Source organism: Silurus meridionalis, chromosome 7 (assembly GCF_014805685.1).
Source record: "Silurus meridionalis isolate SWU-2019-XX chromosome 7, ASM1480568v1, whole genome shotgun sequence".
NCBI lineage: Eukaryota > Metazoa > Chordata > Actinopteri > Siluriformes > Siluridae > Silurus > Silurus meridionalis.
Window position 1 is genome coordinate 19,842,810 of NC_060890.1, and position 20,536 is coordinate 19,863,345.

The 20,536-nt window shown below is 35.3% G+C and overlaps 1 protein-coding gene across 5 annotated transcripts in view; it reads right to left on the reverse strand.

The window, feature by feature from the left end:
- Window positions 1–7,693: 7,693 nt before the first annotated feature.
- The window catches only part of ptprea (protein tyrosine phosphatase receptor type Ea), an 83,434-nt gene continuing 70,591 nt past the window's right edge, over window positions 7,694–20,536 (reverse strand). For all 5 annotated transcript variants that reach the window (XM_046853988.1, XM_046853991.1, XM_046853989.1 and 2 more), the window contains 13 exons: window positions 20,428–20,464; window positions 19,670–19,767; window positions 18,612–18,731; window positions 17,692–17,855; window positions 14,880–15,015; window positions 14,404–14,553; window positions 14,187–14,280; window positions 11,903–11,979; window positions 10,847–10,981; window positions 10,569–10,697; window positions 10,259–10,410; window positions 9,352–9,487; window positions 7,694–8,580 (listed from right to left, as the gene is read on the reverse strand). In XM_046853988.1, coding sequence (XP_046709944.1) covers window positions 8,506–8,580; window positions 9,352–9,487; window positions 10,259–10,410; window positions 10,569–10,697; window positions 10,847–10,981; window positions 11,903–11,979; window positions 14,187–14,280; window positions 14,404–14,553; window positions 14,880–15,015; window positions 17,692–17,855; window positions 18,612–18,731; window positions 19,670–19,767; window positions 20,428–20,464 — 1,503 coding nt within the window. In that variant the 3' untranslated portion in view covers window positions 7,694–8,505. The remainder of the gene's footprint in view (window positions 8,581–9,351; window positions 9,488–10,258; window positions 10,411–10,568; window positions 10,698–10,846; window positions 10,982–11,902; window positions 11,980–14,186; window positions 14,281–14,403; window positions 14,554–14,879; window positions 15,016–17,691; window positions 17,856–18,611; window positions 18,732–19,669; window positions 19,768–20,427; window positions 20,465–20,536) is intronic.

A 20,536-nucleotide genomic window follows, 5' to 3' on the forward strand; every position in this document is an offset into this window, starting at 1 on the left:
TCATGGGACTACGAAGCACTCTATCGAATGCCAGCCTCCCGTCTCCTCCTCTGTCAAGTTGAGTCCTCAAATCTAATTTGAATGCTAATTATTTTGGTCAGTTTATAAACTATAGATCAACCCAGTGTCTTGGTTTTTCTCTCTCTCTCTCTTTCTCTCTCTTCATCTCTGTGAATCCTGCAGCACAGCCCCAAGAGGATCGGAATCACCTTGCCTTCCAACTTGTCTCCTGTCTCAGCTTCTTTCATTATACAACACATGACCTATCACATATTCCTCTTTTACCGCCATTCAGGCCTTGTTGCCAGCCATCAGTGAAGAGGGAAAAAAGCACTCTACTCGTTTCATCTTTCCTGCAGCTTTCGTCCTGTTACCCATCTCTCTCTCTCTCTCTCTCTCTCTCTCTCTCTCTCTCTCTCTCTTTCTGAAAGATCTCTTGCCAATTGCGTTCTCTGCTTTTCCCCTGTGGAGCAAGCTGCATCTTCAGAGCTGACAATTCGTACTTCTTTTATTGTAACATTTTCCCCCTTCTTCTTCTTCTTCTTCTTCTTCTTCTTTTCACTGCAGAAAGCCCTAGCAAAACCACATCTGCACAGCTTCTAACAGAGACGTAGCTCAAAGTCTTAAGTGTCTGAAGCTGTCATATATGAAACAAAGAGCTCCAGATGCTCTGCATCAGTTATTCAGATATTCATATCAACTCTACTTTGCTTTTACTATCAGTCCAGTTGGAAGAATGGATGAATGGACATATTGAAGGAAATATGCATGAATGGATGGATGGATATATGGATGGGTATACAGATTGATGGATTGACACACAGATGTTGTAGGGATTTAAAAATGGATGGATTAAAAAAATGGATGGATGGATGGATGGATGGATGGATGGATGGATGGATGGATGGATGGATGGATGGATGGATGGATCAATTGATTACTGGATGATTTTAATGATGAGTTGGATGGATGGATTAATATATATATATATATATATATATATATATATATATATATATATATATATATATATATATATATATATATATATATATATATATATATATATATATATATATATATATATATATATATATATAGCTGGATGGATGGATCAATATATTAATATATTCATTGATTAAAAGTTTAATGGATAATTTATTGATGTGGATATATATAATGAATTATATGGTTTGGTGGATGCATGGATGGATAGATCAATCAATGTATTAATTGATCAATAGATCATGTATTAATTGATAGATGGATGGATTTATTATATGAATATAAACATGAATATGAATATATAATAAATAATATGGATGGATAGATGGATGGATAAATAAGTAGATGGATAGGTGGGTAACTGGATGTATTAATTAATGTATACATGAAAATATATAGATATAAATGCATAAATGGATGGTTATGATACATAACATAAAAAAAATAAATGACAGACTCTTCACCTTTAAAAATATTTGTTCTGCTCTCTAGTAAAATAAGACACAATGTCATTCGCACAAAGTGTTTACAACACTGCGCACAAAGATATTCAAAATCCTTTCTCCATTGCCAGATACGACAAAGGAGTTTATCTTTTCAAGAAAAAAGTGTGAAGATACTATTCACTGGGTCAAATAAAAGTGCGACCTTTCTGTGCGTATGGCGTGTTACAGACACTTGTATAAAAGGTTGGAGTGTAATCGAAGACTGCAGCCTTGCTTAAGGTCTGGAGAGAGTTTTCCCTTTGCTCCCAACACCTTTATCTCACTCAGCTGGTGCTGGAGGGAGCCATGGGATGATGAAAAAGTCATTCTATAGCTTTTGTTCCTTTTAATTGTAGTCAGACTTAGAGATAAGTGTGTATGGTGTGATGCAAAAAAAAATCAGTGAGGCTGGAATCCCACGTCTCATAATGCATAAACACACACACACGCACACACACACACACACACACACACACACACACACACACACACACACTTATGCTCATCAGCAATGCCCTGCATCATTAACAATGCAGAAGGAGGGTGAAGTGTTAGTGTGTGTGTGCGTCTGTGTGAGTGTATCAGTGATGGGGGAGGTTCTGCAATGCGAAAGCACTTGACACTTTGCCATCAGAATTAGTGGCTTCCTTTCTTATTTGTTTTGATGGGCAAATCACAAGGCTTTCATCTCTGCATATTTAAAGATGACACCCCAAACCGGCAGCTTGTGCTATTGTTCTTTCCCTGGGCTTATTCAACATACTCACATTGTCGCCAGTCAAAGGAAGGGCTGCTCCTAATTTAAAGGTATTTATTAAAATTCAGACTAGCCATTACACTGCTGCACATGAGGGGAAACAGCAAAGAGGGGGAGAAACAGAGAGAGAGAGAGAGAGAGAGAGAGAGAGAGGCAGACCTAGAGAGAGAGGGAGAGGAGAAAAAAATGAACAAGCTGCTTAATCAAAAGTTAATTGTACAATTTTCATGCAGATGAGCACCGCATATACGTGATTCCCAGCTCTGCGATTATTAAAATAAAGAAATGAGCGTCATAGAAAATGTGGTGGGACTCCACGGCCGGTAAACAATCAGGGCAAGTTTAATTTGTGGTAAACAAAATGGAGATACACAAGGGGTCTGGGAAGGAGAGGATAAGGTTAAATTAAATTTGCAAATGTACAGACACAAGGCGTTTTGTGTTGGAGTGCAACAATTACAGGCATGCTTTAATGAAGCCGGGTCTGGCGGCAGGGGACGCATTCAGCCGGCACACGACCTACAAGCAAAACCTCCTACTGAACACCAAATTATAGCAGCAACTTAATAGACTGACTGAGGTGAAGTTTTGTGAAGCCTCACACTTTCTCTCTCTCTCTCTCTCTCTTTCACACACACACATACACACATACACACATACACACAAATGCAGTACAAACACAGAGAAAAAATTCACACAATTCTACTTTAACATGGATGTATATAATTACATACATGTACTACAAATGGCCCAGTTATCTATACCTCCATAGTATATCAGTGCAGGTCACATGATTTAAACTGTGCAAGACAGTACAGTGTTGAGACCACATTGTCACAGATGGTTATTATTTATTATTATTTATACCTCAGCCATGTTGAATCAGACAATTTTGAATAAGATTCTACAACAACAACTCCGGCAGTAAATAAAATCAAATCTTTATAGTATGCGCTCGTACTGGCACATTAATGTGTTCTTATTGAATTCATAGGGACTCATACTGTGGTTAGAAGATTTATTTTATCAAGATTATATGTCATGAGCACATATGAAAGAAGACTCTAGTGTCATTTAGTGTCAGTACATTTAGGTTGGATAGCTGCTGATGGCTTATTTTTTTCTTTTTTTGTTTTTGTCTTGTTCAGAGGAGAGAGAAGAAGAAAAGCTGTAAAAGGGAAAAAAAAACGTGATAGAGCAACTAACTTACTTTCATGATATTAAATGTAACTATAAATGGTTATTTAAAAAAAAACTTCCTGTGTCCATAATACGAATTTGATTGTCAGCTTTGATTGTAGTTCCTCTGTGTTTAAATTCAATTCTGTCCCTTCTGTTGGTTTCTGGAAGTGAAATATTACAGTGTGCACTCAGGGATGTACAAGTTTAGCATTTAAGTGCTATTCTCAGACAGAACTGCATGCACGTCTGAAGCAGCGTTATGACTGGGTCTGAATGTTGCCCCTGTTCCTTAATGGTGCTGGCAGATCTTAGTCTCAAATGCCCAATTCCAATAGGATGAGCTTGTAAATGTTTTCATCTTAACCTCCTGCAGTGTTTAATATTTCGGTATGAAATTAGCAATCCCTAAAATAACTTCTAATGTAGAAGGAAAAATAATTTGAGGAACTGTAGTGGAAAATATAGCTAACATTGGCTTGTGTATTTCTTCTTCTTCTTCTTCTCTTCTTTTGCTTCTTTTTCTATTATTATTATTATTATTATTATTATTATTATTAATGTTATTGGTAAATTATTATCATTAAAACTAATTGGTTTAAATACTATATGATAAAAACAAGCTCAGACTGTAGTGCTGGCTAAAGAATCTTGACTCAATACCGACACCTAGTGGTAAATGTAAACGGTTGCAAGAAGAAAGTGAACATTTAAAAGATTTAATCGTGCTCTTTCTACTTGATGATTGAATAAGTAAACAGGGGAAATAATTGCAATTATTTTTAGTGGAAATTATTTTTAAAAGAAGCACACTATGCAACTAGACCAGGGCTTTTTTAATGTAACATTTAATGTTACTGTTGAGGTCAGATAAAAAAACACTTGATAAAAAACGCATGACTGTAAGAACTATGACTACGTATACTAACAATTGCCATTAGAAATACAAGTGAGTATCCTTATGGTCTAAACTAAACATCCTCAAGTACTGGCACATTTAGCAAGCTAGAGCTTGCTCGACAATGCTTCAGAAAAAGTGTAGTTTAGCTGCTACTTCTTTGAGTATCAAAGTATCAATGTCAATACTAATAATATCCAGTTTTAAAACAGTGAAATAAAACTTCTTAACAGACACACACATGAAACATCTTGTACTATTTGCACATTAGCATTGGCATTACTGCTAATGATTTCTTGTAAGCCATTATATTACATCAATCTATGGTTAAGAAATTACTGTATCTGAAATAATTTGTTTAAGTTTTGATAAAAAATCATTAAAAAATCTCCATAATTATATCCATATATAGTGTTTATTGGTTTATTCTGATAAAAGATCGGTATGGGGCCATATACAAAGTAAGCTAGGCAGAGAAGGCATTGAAATTGAGTATGATTTAATTTGGAAGGAGGTAGCTAACGGCTACTACTTACAAAACAAAATAGCCAACTTGTAAGAATACCAATTCTAAACTAACAAAGTGAGTGAAATATTTTCAAGTTAAAATTTGACCCTGATGTACCAAAAAAGTACTGATGATTCTGGAAAATTCTTTAATAAATGTTCATTAAATGTTTAATAACAGAAAATTTACTGTCATCATTAACCTACAAACAGCAACAAGCCTGTTATCTCATCATTATTAGCCTTCATAAATCCAGCAAATATGAAGCTTTAATAAAAATGATAATAAAAAAAAAAGAACACGTCAGGTCACTGCCATACACCACAGTTCAAATATGGCTGCCCTTGACTCCAACTCCTAAAACACAAACTTCCCCACCAGACTCTCCCTTATATTGATTTTGTTTCATTTAATTCAGCCCGTTTTAAACTATGCTTTGGATTGCCATTTTTGATTGTCTGCCCTGGTGTTTATTAAATATTTCTCTTGACATTTTTTACATGATAACAGGAATATTATTAAAAAAACATTTACAATCACCACCTTCTGGCAAATCAGTTTGGAGAATTCAACAGAGCCGTGGAGCTCATCTCCCTTCACCCATCCTAACCATGTTCTACAGAGGGACCATCAAGAGCATCCTGAGCAGCTGCATCACTGTCTGGTTTGGGAACTGCATCGTCTCTGATCACAAGACCCTACAGAGGAAAGTGAGGACGGACAAAAAGATAATTGAAGTCTCTCTCCCCTCTATCACGGACATTTACATCTCACGCTGCATCCACAAAACCAACCGCATTGTGGACGACCACACACACAGCTCACACACACTCTTCACCCTCCTGCCATCAGGAAAGAGGTTCCGAAGCATTCGGGCCTCACATCCAGACTTTGCAACGTTTTTTTTTCCCTCAAACCATCAGGTTTCTCAACACACAGAACTGAACTATACAAAAACACACACACTCAACTGTGTGTTACTAAACCGTACAAACACACCTGAACTTAACACACACTCATTACTCATCTCAATCCATTCCATCAACCATATTATATTTATATTTTATCACATGTTATGTTTACATGCTGTTTTGCACCTCTAGACTGCTGCTATTGCACAACATTGTGTTTATGTTTACAAATTCAGTCGTTTATATTTCTCTTTTGTTCACATTGTACAGTAGGTTTACTGGCCGGCGCGATTTTGTGTTGTATATCTGTCCCATGTTGTCTTGTGTTTTCTGTCTGCACTGTCTTTTGTTTGCACTGTTTGCACTTAGTTGCACACGATGCACTTTATGTGGCGAGGACACTTACTTTAGTCCTTAGCTCTGTTCTGTTATGTAGCTCTATGCTGTGTGATGTAGCTCTATGGTGTTTTATGTAGCACCAGTTTTCTAAAAGAACGTTGTCTCATTTCACTGTGTCAGCTATATATGGTTGAAATGACAATAAAAGCTTTTTGACTTGACTTGTGACTTGACATGAAGTGTATCACAGAGGTGGGAAGTAACGGAGTACAAATACTTCATTACTGTACTGTACTGTACTTTTTACTTTCACTCAATACATTTTTACACAAATATCTGTACTTTTTACTTCTTACATTTTCAAAACCGGCTCGTTACTTTAGTTTTAATTCATTGATTTGGTGAATTATATATTTTTTATTTTCTCTGCGCACCGATTTCAGCCGAACAACCGATTTCCTGTTACTGCGCGTCTTTTTTAATCCGCTGGTGTATAAAGTCCTGACTCTCACTCTTTACGAAGCTAAGATTGTAAACGCCACTAGATGTTATTAACGCGCTATCAATTCAGCGCGCATTTCTGTTTTTACCATTTTTATAAAAAGTATAAATACATAAATAAATAAATAACTAAATATAAAAGAGGCGAAATTAAAACCTCCAGCAAAACACACTTATTCACGATGTCCCTTCTTTACTTAGATATAAAATTAATAAATAAACTCCACCGAAAAATATTTTTAATCAGTAAACTTTTGTTTTATTTTTGCAGTCTCAAATGCAGTCTCAAATCAAACACCAAATCCGCCATGTTTTACACTATTAATCCTCTAGGTGGCGTTTTGTGGGTTTTTCCCTCATAATGGTGGCACGAACTTAAATTACTGTCTTTATTGATCGTACAGATGAAAACAATACATCATTCAAATCTGTAAAATGTCTATGATTATATATATATAAAAGCTTCTTGACTTGAAGAGGTTCACTTTCTCCGGTATCACCTCATTAACTGTCCGTGTGGAAACATAGCAAAGACTCTTAATGATGTCCACACGTCTCTACACTGTTATAGCCTTTATATTTATTCACTGTACATATGCTTACATATATATCACATGCTGTACATATGCTACATATTTATCTGCACTATTTGCACGATTGCTACTTTTTGCACTTCTGGTAGATGCCAAACTGCATTTTGTTGCTGTGTACCTGTACTATGCAATGACAATGTTCTATCTATCTATCTATCTATCTATCTATCTATCTATCTATCTATCTATCTATCTATCTATCTATCTATCTATCTATCTGTCTATCTGTCTGTCTGTCTGTCTGTCTGTCTGTCAGTCAAATATTAATATGATGTGAGGTCCAGTTAACAGCTAAAACAGGTAGAAGTAATAACTACTTTTTACTTAAGTACATGTCAGAGCCAAGACTTCTTTACTTTTACTTAAGTAAAAAGGTATAATCAGTACTTCAACTTTTACCCGAGTATTTTAAAACATGAGGATCTGTACTTCTACTTAAGTAATGGATGTGTGTACTTTTGCCACCTCTGGTGTATCACTGCCTCTTTTTCTAAAAAAAACAATCAAACAGAGGAGCTTGTATATATCATTCTTTAATAACCCATTTCATTTGTATATCCTTGGCATTGTGCAATGATCATGAATCAGTGTGCTTTGAAAGCCCATGCAGCTTTTTCAGGCTTCGGACAGGTCAGAACAATCAGCTGTACTGGTTACAAAACAATCAGTTCTGTTGAAATGCTGCTGCTGCTGCTGCTTTCCGGGTTCAAATAAAAAGAAAATAGGCTGGTCCCTGTCTCACCGAGTGTCAAATCACTCCGATACAAATTCTGATACAAAATCTGTCTTTCTCCCCCCCCACACAAGATAGACTTGTTGAGTTTTGAAGGTATTCGTTGAAACATATGGTTGCATTTGTTAGATAAAAAAAAAAAAAAAAAACTGATGTCAGTCGTCTTAATGTTTGACATCTGAATAAATAAAAGTTCAAACATGAACATAAACAATTGAAAATATGTAAGAATAGACTGTAAGCAATAACACATAAATACATTTACAATACCTACAGCTTTTACAAATTTTACACAGGTTAAAAAAAAATTGAAACTTGTTAAAGTCAATAAGACCCAGGATTAAATGAATCAAAACTGTGTTTAAAACACTTTGATGGAATGATATGACGAAGATGTGAAAGACACAGAACATACCTACAGTTACAAACCACTGTGTAGCTTTAGTATGCGACATTATATTACAGAAAGATATGATTTTTTTAAAGAGGACGAGTGCATAGCAAAATAGAAGCAAATTTTTTATCCAGTTATGGGTGTAAATTCCTGAAGGACGGGTATAAAAAACACTGAACAGAAACATATAAGGCAAATTTGATCATTTGAAATTGGCATAGTCTGAGAAAATGTCGACAAAGTCCTGTACCACTCTGTAGCAGAAGTCATATTGTTCCTACAAAGAAAGAAAGAATAATAATTATATACTGTGTTTCAGAATTCACAACAAAATCTTATCTTACTACTTTGTGTTCTCCTAAAAAAATGGTTTCTAGGAAGAGTTTCTCTTTAAAAATTATTCATGAAAGTACTGAGATGATTTTATGGAGCAGTTAATCACAAAGGGCGTGGTTGACCCGGTTGCTGCGGATGACGTCATGTTTGATGAAGGGTTTCAGCAATTACTTTCCGATGTGGGAGTCAATAAAGGTCAATGAAAAAAACAATAAAATAATGCATTTTTGATCTCATACACATCCTCAAAATGTCGGCTTAGCCTACACGTGCTTATTTCACATGCAATTACTGAATCGATTTATTGAGAATACATTTATCTCATTCATACAGCTAATCAGGTATGAGGTTTAGGGCCTTGCTTAGAGCCCCAGAAGTGGCAGCCTGGTGTGGCTGGGATTTGAACTCATGATCTTTGAAGCCAAAGTCCAATGCCTTAACCACTAAGCTACCACTTTCATACATAACACGGTAGTCTAAAAACAAGCTTAAGTGATCGTGTAGTATTTTTGACTCATGTATATATATTTTGTACTTCTTATGTTTTATTGAGATTTGACATTTCTGGGTTTAGTCTAATTTACCCCTAGGTTTTCGCTCAAAAATTCTGAAGGAAAATAAATTGACATTCTTAATACTGGGATTTCCAAGTCTATTTTTAATAACTTCTCCTAATCTCAATAAATCTGGTCATGAAGAGTTTGGTACATACCACGGTCTGCACCATGTGTGGCCGCTGCATTCGCAAACTCTTCACAGTCTGAAAGACGTCCAGCAGGCCCTCTGCCTTCACACGCTCCAGAATATTACTGAGGGCAATAAACGTACCGGTCCGACCCGCTCCAGCACTACACACACACACACACACACACAAATATAAACTGACAATGTCTGCATATAAAGGTGTGAACACATTCAACATTTTGGAATGATCAATGAAATTATACTTGATACAGGCCCTACTCTAGAAACTCTAGAATTCCTCAGATACTCAGGACACTTTCGTCAACCCAGAGTTCAGCATATGATGTCAAATCAACATGGTATACAAGTCGCACTTCTATTTCTATTACAACATCACAGCTTGAAAAATCTATTACTAAGCTTAGCAGATGGTCTCTAGTATAGTGATATGAATATAATATTTCTCATTATAAGATGACAGTAAACCAAATATAAGATTATTAAACCTATTTGTACTTAATCTTGTTATAGTGGCACTTGTTTTTTTTTTGTTTTTTTTTTTAATAAATTTTATTTATTTATAAAAAGCAAAAAAATTGGTCTTACAGCAAAACAAGAAAAGTACAAGCTTGAAATTGTTTAAAATGTCCAGAAAAAGGCTTAAAGCTTTTATATTTGTTTTACTGTAAGCTTAAAATAAGAAATAATAGATACATTTGGCTATATTTCAAATATTTTTATTTGCTAATCTGACTTTTGAATCGCATTTGTTTATATTTTTTATTATTATATTTTCTATCTGCCCCCCACCCCCTTACTTTACAGCACGAACACAAAAAAAGATAAAAAAAAAATTTTAATTGTTAGTCAAAAACAGGTTGTACAGAGTACTAGTTAAAGTGGCCATCATTACTGGAAGTGTATGTGTGTGTTACCTGCAGTGCACAACGATGGGGTGGTTGCCTGATTGCTGTTGTTGTTTCTGCACCGCAGCGATGATGTCTATCATTCCCTTCCCCTCCGCTGGAATTCCAATCTCCGGCCAGCCGTGAAAGTGGAAGTGGCGGACCAATCGTGTCTCCTTCTCCTGCGCAACACAATACAAATGACATTTGAGCTGAGATGAACTAAACATCTGCAAACTATAACTTTTGTGTAGTGTTATTCATCATTGTATAATTCAAACATAAGCAATGACTGCATTGACATACAACATGCGATTTGTAAAAACACACACACACTCACCGGTTCATATGTGAGTACCAGGTCTCTGAGACTAAATGTGTCATCACACTGAGTATCAGCTTTGATTTCTACTGTGTAGTCTCCATATTTCACTGAGTCTTCTGTGGGCCAGTACTGGCAACACTTATCCTGCAAAATACGCACACACACACACACACACACACACACACACACACACACACACACACACACACAGGTTAATACATTTATCTGGAGGTATGTGTATATGTGTGTGTGTGTGTGTGTGTGTGTGTGTGTGTGTGTGTGTGTGTGTGTACCTGTTCTCTTTCTTGAAGTTCTGTCAGCATGACTATGGAATGGCATTTCCATTCCCAGACCATCCTCCAGAAATCATCCACCGTATGGGGTAAAGGACCTTGCGTTGCTATGAAGTAGTCTTTTTGCCTGTAGCCCTGTTACATGCAAACAAAACCATGACACACATACAAAGACACACATACAGTAACACAAGAAAAATCAGTTTTCAGAAAATATAATGTAAAGTATCACAGCATGATTCTGGCCAGTAAAGTTTGTGAATTTCTGTTTGTGAAAACCGTGGATTTTTTTTTACCCTACAATTACGGGTTAATATTACACAACTGAGACTTCAGTTCCCTCACATTTGCATAATAACAGCAGGCATATGCAACAATTATTAACCTGTGCGGCTTTATGCCCCTGATTATTAGTCTCGTTCCCATAATACCGGCCACAGCAACACTACGACACACTGTCCTATTGGTCCTAACATATTCTCTCAAATTGGCTTGTTCCTGCTGAAATCAACGGTTTACCTGCAGCACATGCATGTTTTTGTTGTGGTTTGATTATTTAAAACAGGAACCAAGTCGCAATTGTGAGCTAATAGAAAATAATTCTGAGATTAAAAGTCACAGTTGAGAAATATTAATTTAACTGTCTAATATAAACTTGCATGTTTTAGAAAAGAAAAGCGTCAGCTGTGCAAAAACAGAAAAATAAAAAGCAAACTGTGCAATACTAACTATAGAACATATAGTTTGCATCATACTTTGTTGTGTGTGCCACAAACAGGCTTCTATAGTAAAGAATATTAAAATAAAAAAGGAACAAAATTAGGTTGAAAAAAGAGTCCATTTGGATTCCAATTAAAATAAAAATCTAATTAAAGATGTCAGAAAACATCAAAATAAAAATGTAAATTAATGCTGAGATATTTATACATATACAAAATTTCATTCATTCATTTATTTATTCATCAGGGCGATAATCATAATCATTTTTTAAACATTGAACAATACAACTACCTGCAAAAAATAAAACATCATGCAAGCTTTATAAAAAGTACTCACATCAATGAAAGACGCATTAATGTAGTCAGTAAATTCCTGCCCTCTTCTCATGGACAGGATCACTCTGTTAAAATCATCTGCAATAAAAATAAAAAACATAAAAATATAGCATAAGATATAAGCAACACTGATCCAGGTATTAGTAACACTGCTACATGTATTAGCAACACTGCTACATATATTACCAACACTGTTACAGGTATTAGCAACACTGCTCCAAGTATTAGCAACACTGTTCAAGGTATTAGCAGCACTGCCCCAGGTATTAGCAACACTGCTCCAGGTATTAGCAACACTGTTCAAGGTATTACCAACGCTGTTACAGTTATTAGCAACACTGTTCAAGGTATTAGCAACACAGCTTCAGGTATAAGCAATGCAGCTACATGTATTAGCAAACTGTCCAGGGTATTAGCAACATTGTTCAAGGTATTAGCAACACTGCTCCAGGTATTAGTAACACTGCTATATGTATTAGAAACACTGTCCAGGGTATTAGCAACACTGTTCAAGGTATTAGCAACACTGCTCCAGGTATTAGTAACACTGCTACATGTATTAGAAACACTGTCCAGGGTATTAGCAACATTGTTCAAGGTATTAGCAACACTGCTCCAGGTATTAGTACACTGCTATATGTATTAGAAACACTGTCCAGGGTATTAGCAACACTGTTCAAGGTATTAGCAACACTGCTCCAGGTATTAGTAACACTGCTACATGTATTAGCAACACTGTTCAAGGTATTAGCAACACTGATCCAGGTATTAGCAACACTGCTACATGTATTAGCAACACTGCTACATATATTACCAACACTGTTACATGTATTAGCAACACTGCTCCAGGTATTAGCAACACTGTTCAAGGTATTACCAACACTGTTACAGTTATTAACAACAATATTCTATGTATTAGCAACACCGTTACAAATATTAGCAACAATCTTCTATGTATTAGCAACACTGTTCAACGTATTAGCAACACTGCTTCAGGTATAAGCAACACTGCTACATGTATTAGCAACACTGCTACACTGCTAATGTATTAGCAACACTACTACATGTATTAGCAACACTGTTCAAGGTATTAGCAACACTGCTACATGTATTAGCAACACTGTTCAAGGTATTAGCAACACTGCTCCAAGTATATGCAACACTGCTACATGTATAAGCAACACTGCTACATGTATTAGCAACACTGCTTGAGGTATTAGCAACACTGTTCCAGGTATTAGCAACACTGTTCTTTGTTATTAGGATCACTGTTATTAAGAACACTTGTTAATGTTTCACATATTAGGAACCCTGTTTTACTCATTAGGAACCCTGATATTGTTTTTGATATTATTATTTTAATTTGCCACTGAAGAATAATAGGCTGTGTAACAGGATGTTTAAGTTGGCAGACTTTTCACTCTATTTCACTGAGGTTCTCAGTGTGGGTGAGCATGAATGTATCAGGAAGGACTTTAATGGGTGAGGAAAAGAAGTGTGATTTCAGATTAATTTCCCTGTAAACAAAAGACGCACGTTGTACTTGGAGATCAATGAGCATTAGGTATGTGATTTTCAGTTTCACAGACCAAACTGAACATATTTCTAGTAAATATAAGTGTAAAGAATTATGTTTGTACAAAGGTGTGAGATGTAATATATATATGAAGTTCAACATGTACTCTATCTATCTATCCATCTATCCAACTATCCATCCATCCATCCATCCATCCTTCCATCCATCCATCCTATTTGTTCTAGAACAAAGCTAAAATAGTCCTATTTATTGATTGGGGAAAAATGTACTTAATAGTTAGTGCATCTGATTGTTTATACAGTAATTTTTAATTGTAGGTTGCCAATAGTTATAGAGGGCACTGTGTGTATTTATGTATGCAGGGCATTTGAGGAATTGCACAAAAAGTGTATACAAAGTTCATTTAAAACTTGGAAAGCATCTGGGACTCCAGTCTTTGTGCAATAAATACTGCCATTATAACCACTTTTATGCATTTTTTTTACTAAAATCGCTTCTTTAATTCAGAGATTTGTGATGTGGTTGACCCTTTTCACCATTTCCTAGTGGCCTGTAAACTGCAATTTGCACACAAAGCAAGAAATCCAGCTTTGTTAACTTGCTACAGGTTTACTGAATTAAACATTAATGTATGATACCATATGAGACATTGTTGTGAGTGCATCAAGTTGTAGTTTGCTTTGTACCTTTTTATGTCTATTCATGTCATCAATCTATAACTTAAATATTTAAAAACTAAAATCCTTACAAGGAATAATCTGGAGCACTCGGTTCTTCTTCATATTTGCCGGTAGATTTCCTGTCCTCATGTTTTCCTTCATAATCCGCATGTTGGTCAGCTTCTGCAAACATGACACATGAAGTATTCATTCATGAAACTGATAAAGATGGACACTTGCATTTGAGGCATCAGGTTTCGGCTGTTGGTTTCACTTCCTCTCTTGCCACACAGGTATTGTCCTCACCTTAAACTCTTCCTCGAGCCCCAGACGGTCTTGTGGCGCACAGGTGTTGTGTAATTTGTGCAGATGTCCCTCTAAAGAGGACACGTCCAGCTCAGTGTCCCCATATAGGAAATACTCCAACAGGGCCTGGTAGATGAACGAGTACTGCATCTGCACATACACATACACATACACATACACACACACACACACACACACACACACACACACACACACACACACACACACACACACACACACCACATGTTTGAGGAACTGGAAGCGGAAAATCCCTACATGATGCCTGCATGTATACTTAGAATTGCCAGTGGGTATTTTCCATAGCACCATCTTTTTTTTAATAATTTTTTTTTATAGCATGTCAATAGGCTCTGGGCCAAAGCTCATATCTCTTATCTCTTTAAAATATGCACTATGTTATTGTTTGTGTAGTAGGACATTTTTAGCAGTATTTCCAGACAAAATAAAAGACTCACATCTGTCTGTACAAGTTGTGATCGCTGGTCTCGTATTCTTGACACGAAGCCAAACACGTCAACCTTTTGTTCCTCATACATTGTGTCAATCATTGCGTCTATCACGATGAAAGTACCTGTCCTTCCAACCCCCGCACTTAGAGAGAAATCACACACACACACACCCACACACACACACACACACACACACACACACAAAACAGATTTATGAGCTTTAAAGGCATTATAATTTTTCAAATACACAGAATTACACTTTCCGTCTCCTGCAACTCTCTTACAACTTCCCCGTTTTAGCTCTTTATCACACCACTGCTTTGTTTTTGTCCTGTCCACCACCTCTGTCCTGTTATTGGTTCGTTACCTAATATGTGCACCTGTTCTGAGTACATGGCTTGATTAATTTCTCTTCAAAACTTCAATATCTTATGTCTGTTTTGTTCAATGGTAATGCGCATGTCTAACCATTAGATCCCCTTGTTCCTTTTTGTAGTTTATAGTTGTACTTCTGTGTTCTCTTCTGACATTATGGACAATTCATTGGTTATTAAATTGCCTGAACTGACAGTTCATTAAGAAAAAAGTATATATTACTGATATTTTGTTCTTTTCCTATCTCACAGTGTTTGGTGTGTGTTTTTTACTCATTAATATGTTGAAACAACATAAAAAACAATTCAAACTTGCAAACTACTTATACGAGTTAAGGGAACTGTATATTTTCCTTGAAACAAAGCTTTTCTTATACACATGTATTGCAACTTCCTTAAAAAATCAGCTTAGTTAAGCAATGATGTTTCCTATGAAAGGTCAATTTAAAAGAAGGTCATCTACGTTAATACACCATATCATAATCACAAATACCTATAACTAATCTACTGAATGGTTAAATAGTTCTATTCAAGTGTGTTTGTGTGTGTGTTTGTGTGTGTGTGTGTGTGTGTGTGTGTGTGTGTGTGTGTGTGTGTGTGTGTGTGTGTGTGGTTAGGACTGAGACTGTGCTCTTATTGTGTAGAACACAGAAAAGATCATAGTGCAAGTGTTAGGACATACACACTCTGACGACACTGAAACATGACGCACGACTAGATCAGCGGGTGCCTGATCAAACTATTCAGACACTGACCTACATATTACGCAGGGTTTTTTTTTTCCCAAACACTGTGAATAGCCCTAAGTTCGACTAATTCAAATGATATGGTAATCGCTTTGAATAATGCATAATTGTCTGCTAAAATAAATTATACATGCATGACAGATACCTTCCAAATGACACCAGGGGGTCCACAAGGTCTTCTGAATAATTGTTATGCAAAAATTGGCCTTTTTCCAAGAGTTTAACATCGAGTGACTACTTTCATAGTACGTGTTAATGAGGCTGTTTGAGCTATAATAGTCAAAAGTAATAGTAATAAAAAAATAATAATAATTATAATAATAATACTTCTACTACTACTACTTGTAGTAATAATAATAATATAATTATTATAATAATAAGATATTAATTTCTGTAACGACTGAATTAACAGTAATCCCTTACAATTGCAGATATTTCTCTTTCTTCTAGCTATAGAATAGCTATAGCATAGTTACAGATAACACGTTCTATTTGGAAGATGGAAGATGGAAAAAAGACAGAAAGAGTGAGAAAATATATACAGTAGAGAAAAAAGTCTAAACACCTGTGTGAAATGCCAGGTTTAAAAAATATAAAGACAAAAGTAACAATATACATTTTAGTCTTGTCTTTAATGTGATCTTCCAAAAAAAAAAAAACTCCAAATAAATAAATATATATATATATATATATATATATATATATATATAAAATAACAAAACCTGCAACAACCTGATTGCACAAGTTTGCAAACCCTTTAATAATGGGGTCTAGAACTGTCCTCAGAGTTCCCCAGACACATTTAAAATTAGGCCTAATGGTAAATGCCATTCACCTGCCATTAATTAAATCAATTCAAATTAAAATCACATAAGTCTTCTGTTGCTGTAGTATTTACTTAAATGTTTGAGGTTTAATCTACTAAGAGCCATGAGCCACAAAGAGTTGCTAAAAACTGTGTGACTTATTTGTTATTATTTTTTTTATTTCTGGCAGGTACTCATCACTCCTTGCATATGATTACCATCTCTGTATGCTGCACCAGTCTGTGGTGTGGGTTTTTTTTTTACAAAGAAGAATATGTTGAGAAATATTGGGTTGGAGGTTTGTTCAAATTATTAAATTAGGGCATTGTATGTTTTTTCTATAAAATGTTTTTGTTTTTTGGAAGATCACATTAAATACGCAAGTCTGACATTTACATTGATATTTCTATTATTTGTACATTCAAAAACCTGCAATTTCTAAGACTGTGTAGACTTTTTTAATATCTGTTTTATGTGTGTGTGTGCATAAAGTACACATTGCACAACATGCAAACACATTGCACACATTTTTTAATGTTTCCTTTCTTCACACACCAAAAGCATAAATACACGTGCATTCTTCCTGTTATATATGTCATTTTCTATTTTCAGTAGCATGAATATGAAAGCACTAATAATAAATGATGCCAGTGTGATAGTTTGCACGCTTTTTTGAACTGTGTCGTTATTATTTCACTTCTGACTATGGAAATTTTTTTTTTTAACTGTGTGGCTGTGTGGCTCATAACCCAATTCTGGAGATTGGGCTAAGTATAATATTCAGATGGTTAGCAGAAAGAGCAGAAGTGTAATTAGAATAGGGATTAAACCTGTACAGAATGTTCTGGAGCAGGGTTATGTCTCTATGTGTTGTTCGTGTTAGGTTGCGTACCTGCAGTGCACCACAATGGGACCTGCATATGACGGGTTCACCTGCTTGACTTTCTTGAGGAACTTGAGCATGCCGATGGGAGAGAAGGGAACGCCAAAGTCTGGCCAGCTGGTGAAGTGCAGCTGTGTGACCAGACGAGGGGTTTTAGAGCCATCGCTAGCTTGCTGGGTGAGAGAGAGAATGAGATTTTATTTTTTAATAAAGCCCACAATGATTAATTCGTAGAATGACCTACAATTATCTCTTAAGAAATTTTTGCAACCTTTTCCCTAATTAGATTTAAGTCCTTAGTAATTTGTTTCTAAGTAATCATGTTTAATATTATAACTACTATCAGGAGAAATCAGCAAGCATGGTACCAGAATAAAAACCTGTTAAATCATTGTGCTGTTGAATTCTCAAATCACAGTGGTCATAAAGATTTGATTAATTTTCTATAACAGCAGCTCCGATAATTGTGTTTCCTGTAATTCCAATTTATATTATTGCTTTAATTCTAATACTAATAAATTATTCTAGTACTCAATAGTAACAATGAAAACCTTTATATAGTAACAACTTACTGTTTATTCTAAATAAATGTAAATATAAAACTAGGTATGGTGAAGCTTTATTATACCTATAATATACTTATTATTTTCAGAAAGAGCATTCTCGTTTTAGAAAGATCATTACTGATAAATCTGTTTTCTGATGTGCAAAGTGTGTGTCTGTGCGTGCGAGTGTGATAAGTGATATCACACACACACACATACATACATACATTATATATATATATATATATATATATATATATATATATATATATATATATATATATATATATATACATACATACATACATACATACATACATACACACATGAAAACCTCCCCTCTCTAATTTTAAAGTATCCAATAACAACATCACACACACTTACATACTGCACGCAGAATTTGCGTATCGTGTAGTCGACTAACACGGTGATGTCCTCCACAACAACACGCACATTCCCATATGTCCAGCACCCCTTGTCAGGCCAGTACTGGTAACACTTGTCCTACATTGAAAAACAAAATTGAACAGCTGTGTACACAGAGGTAAACAGATTTGTACACAAAACTGCAGAAATATTTTTTCATTAATGTGGTTCCCTGAAAAACCAAACAGGAGTCTGAGATTTTAGGTGACTTCTGAGCTTTTAATGTTATTGGACAAACTTAATCCGTGCTGGCTGTCAGTAAGAACGATTCAGCCTGAACTTGATGACACTCTGCTGAATAATTATGATGATGCCTAAAAGGTTTTTATTTGCCATTATTTAATTTTTAATTCATCACCCACACCAAAGTTGATTTAACTTCTATCCATTCTTGCTTTCTTCATTCATGTGAGCTGTAGGAAGGGTACCCAAAAATGCTCATGAGAGAGAGAGAGAGAGAGAGAGAGAGAGAGAGAGAGAGAGAGAGAGAATATGAGAGAGGATGTTAAATGAATAGGAACTGAAAGTGTGAGATAAATTTAATTTATTTTTGAAGTGCGTCAAAAATTAATTATTGAAAAATGTCTAATTATTGCCATATTTATTCAAAAAATATATATATAATTTATATTTTTTGTGATCATCCTTTTCCTTTATACCATTGCATCATTTCTCGTAAAGTCACTGATATGCAGCTTTTACGAAACAAAATCTTGTAGGTCATTCTAAGTCTCAAAAATGCTGAGCTCAGAGCTCTGCAAAGATCATAGGAATTGAAAAAATATGTTGAATAGCTTCCTTAGTTTTCCTAAAGATAGTTTCATTTATTCTTTAAGAATATGTAATTTCCTTTTTTTTACTGACACAATGTCGGTAGGCAAAACGCACAACATTAACCTGGGGTACCAAATGTTTTTTTGCACAGTACTGTTAAGAATTCTTTACAGGTTTAGTTTGAGTTGTGAATGAGGCATTCAGGCATGTAATGACCTGTACATGTATACAGAACCAATTACCTCTTTCCTCTCTTTTAAGTTGGTCAGCATCACAATTGTAGCTGATTTCTGCTCCCATATCATTCTCCAAAAATCAGCAACAGTCTCTTGTTTTGGTCCTGACACAGACACACACACACACACACACACACACACACACACACACACACACACACACACAAAAAATACACAGATTAATCTTGCAATCAAATCTATTCTGCGAAGGAAAAAAATCTGAAAATTCATAAACAGCAGATTTCAGAGATGGCAACTGGGGATTAAATTCCATGATACCACCGCACGTTCAAAAAGGAGGTAGCTACAAATCTACAGCAGCTCTGACAATAGTTTTGGCTTTAATGTTAATATTAATGTGTTCTACATTTTAATGTTATTCATTTGCTTTTTGGTGAGAGATTTATTTAACATGTAAAGAGGAAGTCTTCAGTGCTTGCACTGCTTAACAATCAGAGGCAATGCTTTCAGATAACCTCAAAGATTTCAGTAATTTCAAATGGGGCTGCTTGTTGTTCTCAGCAACCTGAACAACTGTGTATATATTTACTTAAAGAAAGAGAAAAAGCAGAAGGATGATAGTTATAGACAAGAACAAACAAGTTTCCTAGATAAAGCAATTATAAATGGATAAAAACTATGACGTGGTCTTCTTTTAATAAAAATGAAAAATTATAGTTAAAATAATAAACCTCTGGGTTGTCTTGGTTATTTTTTTCTGTAATAGCATGCTTTATTGTGGTTTATTATTACATTATTCTCACCTTGTGCTGCGATGAATTTATTTTTATCTTTGTAGCCCTGAGAAACACAAAGCAGACTTGATTCAAACACGTGACACGTGTGTAAAAGTGACTGCTGGTGTAAATGTGT